The sequence below is a fragment of the Equus quagga genome, chromosome 10 (assembly GCF_021613505.1).
Source record: "Equus quagga isolate Etosha38 chromosome 10, UCLA_HA_Equagga_1.0, whole genome shotgun sequence".
NCBI lineage: Eukaryota > Metazoa > Chordata > Mammalia > Perissodactyla > Equidae > Equus > Equus quagga.
The window spans coordinates 94,859,561-94,869,695 of NC_060276.1; the positions used below are offsets into that span (position 1 = coordinate 94,859,561).

At 41.8% G+C, this 10,135-nt stretch overlaps 1 protein-coding gene across 1 annotated transcript; it reads left to right on the forward strand.

The window, feature by feature from the left end:
- The first annotated feature begins 2,160 nt into the window (after window positions 1-2,160).
- LOC124245509 (zinc finger protein 772-like) lies at window positions 2,161-3,639 on the forward strand. The gene has a single exon (XM_046672890.1). It carries the CDS (start codon window positions 2,161-2,163, stop codon window positions 3,637-3,639), a length of 1,479 nt encoding a protein of 492 aa, XP_046528846.1.
- The last annotated feature ends 6,496 nt before the right edge of the window (window positions 3,640-10,135 follow it).

Here is a 10,135-nt window from a genome sequence, read left to right on the forward strand (position 1 = left end):
ATTATTCACAACAGCCAAGATAGAGAAACAAATAAATGTCCACCAATGGATGAACAGATAAAGAAAATGTGGTGTATGTATATACACAATGAAATATTATTCAGCCATAAAAAAGAAGGAAATCCTCCCATTTGTGACAATATGGATGAACCTGAAGGATCTTATGCTAAATGAAATAAGCCAGAGACAGAAAGGCAAATACTGTACATATTCCCTCATATGTGAAATCTAAAAAAAAAAAAAAATGTCAAACTCATAGAAACAGACAGTAGAATGGCAGCTGCCAGGGGCTAGATGGTCTAGACAGTGGGGGAAATAGGAGGATGTTGGTCAAAGGGTCAAACTTTCAGTTATGAGACGAATAAGCCCTTGGGATGTAATGTACAACATAGTGACTATACTTGATAATACTGTATTGTATAGTTGAAATTTGCTAAGGGTGTAGATCTTAAGCATTCTCACCATGCACGCAAAAATGATAACTATATAAGGTGGTGGATGTGTTAAGTAATTTGATTGTGGTAATCATTTGACAATACTATACATATGTCAAATCTTCACATTGTACACTTTAAACATATACAATTTTATTTGCCAGTTATACCTCAATAAAGCTGGAAAAAAGATTAACTAAAGGTAAAAACAATATAATACAATGATTGACATGCTAGGAATAAATATGAAAATCTGGATAATCAGAAAAAAATTCTAGGGAAATATAAACCACCAAAGTGGCCTATTGAGAAGACAATCATAAAATCAAAGAAAGGATAGCTAAATTTCTTCAACCACAAAGATATCAGACCTATTAAACTTCTTTTTTTAAAAGCTAATTTCAATTGTATAAAAATGGTTCCAATATATAGAACAGAAAATAGATAATTCCTCACTTTCTGAGTTTAACAATGTGGCACCCGAGACAGAAAAGTACAAGAAAGTAAAAAGTATATTAATCATAAACACAGAAGCAAAAATTATAAATGGAGCATCAGCAAATCGCAATCAGCACTTCACTATAATAATGACATCATGACCAAGAGTTAAATCTCAAGATTGCAAGGATTGCACAATTTAAGAAAATTTACCAATAAAGTTAATTCACTAAAATAATCTATCTAAATGAGAAAAAATATATAATCAACTGAATATATGTCAATATACCATTAAATGATACCTAGCAATCATTCATGATAAAATCTTGACAAACAACTTTCATAAATGGATCTATCAGATAACTATAGCAAAGTACAGTCTAAGATGCAAAGTCTAGAATAATTTGCTTTAAGTTCAGAAATAAAAGAGTCCCCTCTTGTTACCACTATTAATCAACACTGTCCTAAAGGTTTCACACTCTGCAATAAGACGAAACAAAAAAATAAGTGGAGAATAGATGTAAAAATTAGAAATAAACTATTATTTGCAGAAGATATGATCATCTATATAACCAATCCAAGATAATCAACTAACAAACAATTAGAAATAGAATTCAACAGTGCCTGAATACAAGATCAACACAGAAAAAAAAATTAATAGATACCCAGTGGAGCAACAACGAGATGCATAAAAAACAAAAAACTGATTCATATTATCAATACTTGCTATGAAGTACAGGTGGGACTGAAAATAGCACTATGAAATTTGGAATGTAGACATTTGGATGGACTTGAATGACGCTCAGAATTAGGAACTTTAGAATTACCTCAAGTCATCTCTGCCAGCCGAAGCCGCCTTTCCTCTCTCCGGTCTAAGAAACCCAGCCGCTCGTGGGTTAAAAAAAAAAATCTTTACGGCAGCGTAGGGGCGGGACTTCCGGTCTCGGCACATTGGAACCTGCTCTTTTGTTCTTCTTTGTTTCCGGTCTATCCCGGAAACGTGGCTGGGAGCGCTGGGCGGAGGTTGCTTCTCCGCTCGCTCTTCCGCACCGAGCGGAGTTTGCTTCCCTGCAGGCTCTTCCACACCCAGGAGAGGACAGTTTCGAGGTTGGGACCTACTTTCATGCTTTGCAGGAGCTGTGATGCCCCAGCTCTAGCTTCCTATCGGTGAGATTTGATTTACCCGGACTGTGGTGCAGACAACCTTGCTGTTGCACAGACGAACTTTTGCCTCGTGTTTGCTGGCACCCACTTGGGCGCCCCCTACAGGGGCCTCAGTACCTTGATGATGGTAGACGTAGCCGTACAGACGGAGCCCCCTGAGGGGTTTGTGTCTTTAGATGATGTGTTAATATTCTTCTCCCGGGAGGAGTGGGAGTTACTTGATGAGGCTCAGAAACGCCTATACTATAGAGTGATGCTAGAGACAGTTGGACTGGCGATCTCAGTGAGACTTGGAAATTCCAAATTCCCTGAGATTACCCAGCCCGAGCCAGAGAGAGTTTTCAGGGTTCCTGACAGTGTAGACGCAGCTCTAGGCAAGACAGAGATGACCTGGGGGAACCTTAACACTAGCTCTTGGCATACAGTGGAGGCTGAAGATGCATCTTCTGAGCAGGGTGTTACTGCAAGAGTGTCACAGGAGAGCTCTCTTGAGGTGGGTCCTTCCATCCAAAACAGCCACCCATGTGACATGTGTGACCCCATCTTGAAATACATTTTGTGTGTGGCTGGGCATGAGGAAACATCCCCTGGGCAGCCACTGTATCCCTGTATGTCATGTGGGAGATCCTTCTGGTTCAGTGCAAACCTTGACCAAATACAGAAGGAGCAGAGTGGAGAACTATTGCCTAGAATAGAAAATGTCCGGACCATCTCTGTGGAGAGCTGGGAAAACCAAATGTCAGAGGCCTTCCCTTTCGGAGAGGGTGAGGAGGACTTTTTGGCCAGCTCTGGACTTGCTCAGCTTGATGCCACTGAGGATGGGAAGACTCCACACAGGAGCGCTGAGTATGAGGAGGCCTTTCACACTGGGCAAATGGATTACAAGTGCAGTGAAAGTGGGGAAGCTTCCAGCCACAAAGATGAATTTGTTCAGCACCAGAACATCCACATGGGAGAAACGTATGATGAGTGCAGTGAATGTGGGAAATCATTTAGCCAGAGAGCCTACTTTCTATTACACAAGAAAAGTCACCTCAAAGCAAAACCTTACAAGTGCAGCGATTGTGGGAAAGCATTTTGCCACAAATTCAGCCTCAAAGTGCACCAGAGTCATCACACAGGATTCAGGCCTTATGAGTGTACTGAATGTGGGAAATCCTTTATCAAAAGATACCAGTTCGTTCAGCACCAGCAAGTTCACACTGGAGCAAAACCATACAACTGCAGTGAATGTGGGAAAGTCTTCAGCCGAAGAGACACACTTACTGAACACCAGAGAATTCACAGTGGAATAAAGCCTTTTATGTGTGGCGTATGTGGGAAAGCCTTTCTCCGTAAAAGGGCGCTTGGTAAGCATGAGAAAATCCACACTGGAGAAAAGCCCTATAAATGTGATGAATGTGGGAAATTCTTTCGCCACCGTTCCTGCCTTTCAAGACATAAGAAGATTCACAGTAAAACAGAGCCTTCTGCCTATGCATGCGCTGAATGTGATAAAACCTTCATCACTAATTTCAACCTTATTCGACACAAGAAAATTCACGCCAGAGCTCTTAGGCTTGTGGGTGAAGTGAAAGTGGAAAATTCTTTGGTGGCAACTTAAGCCTCATTCTACACAGGAGGTGTAACACCGGAGCAAGGCCTTATGTGTTCAGCAAATGTGGGAGAGCCTACAGAAGATGCTCTCACCTTATGTGGCATATGAAAGTTCACAGCAAAGAAAGGCCTCATGAGTGTAGCAGTTCTGGTGATCCTTTAGCTACGTTTATTTTTTTTTTTAAAGATTGGCCTTGATCATCTGTTGCCAATCTTTTTTTTTTTCCTCTTCTTCTCAAAGAAGAAGGTCGTTCTGGTTGTATTATGTGGGACATTGCCTCAGCATGGCTTGACAAGCTATGCCATGTCTGCACCCAAGATCCAAATTGGCAAAACCCTGGGCTGCCGAAGAGGAGCGTGTGAACTTAGCCATGGGGCTGTCCCCTGAAAATTATTTCTAATTAGTAATAATTTCCCCTCTATGTCTCCCTAGTTATAGTAAGCACTGTGTTGTGCAGCCCCCTTTAGCTGCATTTTGAAGTTTGTTTAGCACCAGAATCTTCACACTGGAGAGGCTTTAAGAAAGCAGGGAACGTGTTTTCTCCTTGCTCTATGTTGCGTGACTCACAAAAGAGAAAAACTCTGTAAATAGCATTTGAGATGGAGCCAACAACCAGAAGTTGAACTTCATACATCCAGGTATCCACTCTGGAGACATAACTACAAGTGCCAGGTATGTGGGAAGCTTTCTAGGGCTACTTTACACTTTTCAACCTTCCCAGAGCCTTCCCCTGGCCTGAGTTATGTCATTACCAGTGTCTGTTGCAGACACCATTCCACTTCTACCAGCAGTCTGGGCCCCACACTGTATGTCATTCACCCCAGTGTACTCAGGTGTGGCTGACCTCTACTCTCTCTCCTACTTCCTGGAGGGAATGATGAGTGAGCTGCGCCCACTGGGGATCCTCATTCCCTCTCTGCTGATGGTTTCAGTGTGGACATGACCCAGCTCCTGCTGAAAAGATATGAGCTGGAATCTGCTGCAATTTGCCAGAGGTTTTTGTTTTCCATGGACAGCATTGACTCTACGTGAGATAGCTGAGATGGATTTCTCCAGTCTCTGAGTCACCTGACCTTGGAACTGCCTGCCCCACACTGATCTGATTTGTGCAATGAGAAAGCCTTATTGTTAAAGCATTTACTGTGTTCTGTTCACTGTGTGGGGTTGATTGAGAAAAGAAATGGGCTTTCAGGAAATAGGTCATGACTCAACTGAGCTCATTTCTTCCCTTCACACCTACAAGGGCATTGATTGCTTTCCACAGTTAGGAAGAAAGGTAGGACTGTGGACTGAGCTAAACTTCTAGAATTGTGCTGTAATACAGTAGGCACCAGTCACATTTGACTATAGAGCACTTGAAATGTCACTGCTGTGAGCTGAAATATGCTATAAATATAAAATGCACACTGGATATCCAAAACATAGTATAAGAAAAAGAGAAAGAATGTAAAACGTCTCCTAACAATTTTTATATTGGCTGGATGTTAAAATGGTAATATTTGGGCATATTGAGTTAAATAAAATATGTTATTAAAATTATCAAGAAAAGAAATGGGTTTTGCTAGTGTGAAGAGAGGAACACCTTTTGTGGGGACCCTAAACTTTATGTGCCTCAGAAAATAGCAGAATGGCAGAACAGCTGTCAGCCTAATTTGGCATAGTTGGCAATGCTTAGAAGCCTTCTTAGGAAAAAAACTGTTTGGCCTTGTGGGGCTGATCCTATGACTTAGATGTCAGGATCTCCTATGAGCCTAAAGCTCACCCTGATGAAGGGGCAGTTGGTATGACAACCTACAGTGCTTCTGGGAACAGCATGAGTCAAGTCCCTCTTTCCCAGGGGATGTCTCGCATTCCTCAACATTATTGAGGTGTAGCTGTCTCCTGAGACCTACCAGAAGTTACGACCCCTGTAAAGTATAAAATCTGGAAGGCAGATAAGACCTACAGCGGCTAAATGGGAAACATAATTGATATATTTTTTGTTCTAATGCCTAGCATGTTGTCATCTTTCCTGGCATTCAAATTTATTGAAGGTAAAGGTTCAAATTCTTTTTTTCTACTTTTTCTTTTTTTTTTTTGGTGAGGAAGATTGACCCTGAGAGGTAACATCTGTGCCAGTCTTCCTCTGTTTTGTTTGTGGGTCACTGCCACGGCATGGCTCAATGAGTGGTGTACATGCATGCCCGGGATCCGAACCCCTGACCTTAACCACTACACCACTGGGCCAGCCCCTACTTTCTAAAATTCTTTTTTTCTACTTTTTTTTTTTGGTGAGGAAGATTGACCCTGAGAGGTAACATCTGTGTCAGTCTTCCTATGTTTTGTATGTGGGTCACTGCCACGGCATGGCTCAATGAGTGGTGTACATGCATGCCTGGGGTCTGAACCTGTGAGCTTAACCACTACACCACCAGGCTGGCCCCTACTTTCTAGAATTAGTAAGGCTAACTCTGGTAAATATTGTTTTACTTAGAATCCTAAAATAGGTTTGATTATATGTTAGAGAGAAACAAATCTTTCAAAAAATAAAATTAACAAAGTACACATTTTAGATTAAAAAAACACCACAATATAGAAATATTGTGTACAGAAACATTGATTAGTTAGTAGGGAGTGGTGGAGATTGCAGCAAACTAAAAGTTGTGTCTGTTCTGAAGGGCATACACAAATTTCGTGTAACTACGACTCTGGGTTAAAGGTGTACAGAAATTCTCAGGACCTGCAGACCTCTTTATCTCCTGTGGCTGAGGTCAGTGTCACCAAATAATCTAAAGGTTTTCTGGATTCCTCTACCTCCCTGGGCTGTTTACCATCACTGCACAGGCAGGAACCCCAGGGCTGAGAAGAGAGATGCTGCAGTCTTGGCTGGGTCTTATGACCCAGTCAGTGTTTGGGTGGATATGGTCTTACTTGTTCTTCAGTTTTTGCTACCACTGAGGCAGGACTGACCCTACCAAGATATGGGAGATGGTTGAGTCAGTATAGGATTGATTTTCCAAGAGAAATGGGAGATCCAGATTTTTTTTTAAGTTTTTTTTTTTTTCTGGAAAGATTCTCGCTGAGCTAGTATCTGTTGGCAATATTCCTTTTTTTTCTCTCTCTCTCTCTCTCCAAAGCCCAAGTATGATGGTTGTATTTTTTTTTTTTTTAGATTTTATTTTTTTTCTTTTTCTCCCCAAAGCCCCCAGTACATAGGTGTATGTTGTTTTGTTCTGGGTCATTCTAGTGGTAGCATGTGGGACACTGCCTCAGTGTGGCCCGATGAGCAGTGCCATGTCCGTGCCCAGGATTCAAACCAACAAAACACTGGGCCGCCTGCAGCGGAGCTCACGAACTCAACCACTCGGCCACAGGGCCAGCCCCTGATGGTTGTATATTTTTGTTTTAAGTCTTTCTGGGTCTTCCAGGTGAGCTGCCATCACAGCATGGCTCCTGACAGTCTAGTGGCGTGGTTCCGCACGTAAGAACCAAATTCAGACCTCCAAAGTGCAGTGTGCTAAACTCTAATCACCAGGTAATCAGGGCTGGCTCTGGGAGACCCAGATTTTTATGTGAAACCATTTTGTCTCTCAACAGCTTTATTGATGTATAATTGGAATATAATAAACTGCACATATTTGATTGTACAATTTGATGAATTTTGACATATGTATTCACCTGTGATACTGTCACCACAGTTAAGGTTATGAATATGTCATTACATCCAAATGCTTTGTCATGCCCCTTAATAATCTCTTCCTTTATCGCTCCCTAATCCCTCACCCCATGCAACCATTGATTTGTTTTATTCCACAATACATTGGTTTTAATTTTATAGAATTTTATATAAATGTAACACAGTATGGGCTTATTCTTTTTTCTGTTTCTTTTTGGTAAGCATAATTGTTTTGAGATTTTAATTACTATTACCAAGAATATCAATAGATTATTTCTTTTTTTTTGCTGAGTAATATTTCACTGTGTATGGATGTAATACAATTGTTTATCCATCAATTGTTGATGGACATTTAGGTTATTTCCAGGTTCTGGCTATTAAAAATAAAGTTTATTTGAAAGAAAAAAACAACGAACCTTTAATGATTTCACAGAAGCAGTGGCCTTGCAAAAGAAAGGCAACTCCTCAGGAGCAAGCCCCACCACTCATATTGTGTCTACATTGCCCTGAAGAGTCAGGTTCCAGCATGGCCCAGGGGAGAATTTCAAGATCTAGGGAGGAGATAGCACTTACAGCCAATGTAATTGCAAGTTCTTTCTAATTTTGTATAAGCAAGAAATCAGGCAGTATTGTGAGAATGGATTTTACGTTTGCTGGACCGGGGAGAATAGAAAATAAGGTTAAATCAGATAAAATTTATCAAGATGGATAAACTTACCTGAAATTTGTCATTTAATGGGCAAGGTGAAGCAGCTAGAAGTGTATCTAAGGGTTTGCTAAAGCCTCGATTGAATGGTGTCTTCATAAGAGTTCAAATGCCCCAGGATTTCCTTGGCTAATTTTTCTGTATCTCAGAGGTATGACTCCTGCAAATTACATTTCCAAGTTTTCTTGTCCTTTGGCTTCCATGTAGGTTCAGCAAGTGGGAGGCACTTAAGGGAGGCTGGAGGGCAGGAAGCAGGAGAATCCAAGTTTCTTCTCCTCCCTCTGTGCTTCAGCTGGCTTCTCTGACAAGTCCGCATCTCCTTCTTTGCACTAGTAGCCCTTGCAGAGAGTTCTGCCATGGTTCCAGCAATTACCAAGTGATCTTGGGCCCTGGACACCCTTGACACCACCCTAGTTTTGTCCCTCTAGCCTAGGGGTGGTACTTGCTTCCTGTTGATACTAATCTCTGTGTTGCCTCACACACCCCACCCCCGCTCCATTTTGGATTCCCAAGAAATCCGTCAACTGGGTAGCCAATTCCCTGAATTAAACTCCCTTTAAATACTTCTTTAAAGTATTTTTTCTGGTTATATCCTAGCTAGTAAATAATTATATTTTAAAAAGTGGGAGGAATAAGAAATATGGGAGTAAATAGTCTTTATCATATTTTCTGCAGAAAACAGGTTATTCAAAAGATAGTTGATGAGAATTTAATGAAAGAGTTATTTATAGAGTTGAGGGAAGGATTGAGGAACCCAATAGAAATGGCGATGCACCCAGAGACTAACAATATCAGGAAGCTGTTCCCAGCCTTACAAAAGAAGGTAAGGGAAAGAGCAGTGTTACTGGAACTGGCAAGACTTGTAACTGTGGGAAAGGGCCCTCCAACAGGAGTCGTGGCCATAGGTTGGGGAACACAGCCACTATTAAACTGTAAACTGGCAGGGAAGCATCATCAGGGAGGGGAAAAGGCTCCTGACCTCTCTTGGCTCCTGATCTTAGATCTGCCAGTACCTGTCATTGGCAAAATGCAGTTACAAGCCAAAGCTCAACGGGGTCTGGTGATCCAGTCCATAGAGGTCAGCCTCTGAGGGCATAGAACAGAGCAGAGAGAGACAGAGATTGGATCCAGAGAAGCAAATAGAGATTGATCAGCATACTCAACTTCTTTTTCTTTTTTTTTTTGAGGAAGATTAGCCCTGAGCTAACTACTGCCAGTCGTCTTCTCAACTTCTGAATTGAAAGTTGAGAGCACTTGCTAAAACTGATACGAAATAGCTGTAAAAGCATGTGACTAGGGAAAAACACACTGTATTTTCCTTTACTTGCACACAACACTCCTGACACCAGATGTATGGATTTTTTTTCCACCCCGCAGTGACCAATTCTCCAACACCAGCTGAGTGTCCTGCAATTCAATTCAATTCTGATACTAACTGGAGGTAGCACAGACCGCACGTTAAGGGCTTAGTCCCACAAAACTGCCCCCCACTTCAGATACCACTTGCAAGCAGTAGGTCCCCAAGTTGCTCACAAATTCTGTCTGACTTGGCTACAAATCAGAGGTTCCCACAATCCCTTCCTGGGGTTTGATAATTTGCTACAATAGCTCACAGAACCCAGGAAAACAGTTTATTTACTAGTGCTGATTTATTGCAAAGTATCTTTTAAAGCTCACGGATGAACACCAGATGAAGAGATACATAGAGCAAGGCCTGGAGGGATCCTGAGCATAGGGGCTTCTGTCCCTGTGGAGTTGGGGTGTGCCACCCTCCCATCATGTGAATATGTTCACCAACCTGGAAGCTCCCCGATCCCCATACTTTTGGGATTTTTATCGAGGCTTCATCATGTAGGTGTGATCGATCATTAACTCAATCTCCAGTCTCTCTCTCCTTCGCAGAGAATGGGGAGGGGGGCTGAAAGTTCCAAGCTTCTAATCATGGCTTGGTCTTTTTGGTTAATAGCCCACATCCTGACGCTATCCAGGATCCCCTCCAAGGATTACCTCGCTAGAACAAAAGAACACTCCTGTCACCCAGGAAATTCCAGGGGATTTGGGAGCTGTGTGTCAGGAACTCGGATCAAAGACCAAATACTAGAACAAGAGATGCTCCTAGTGCTCTTATCACTTAGGAAATT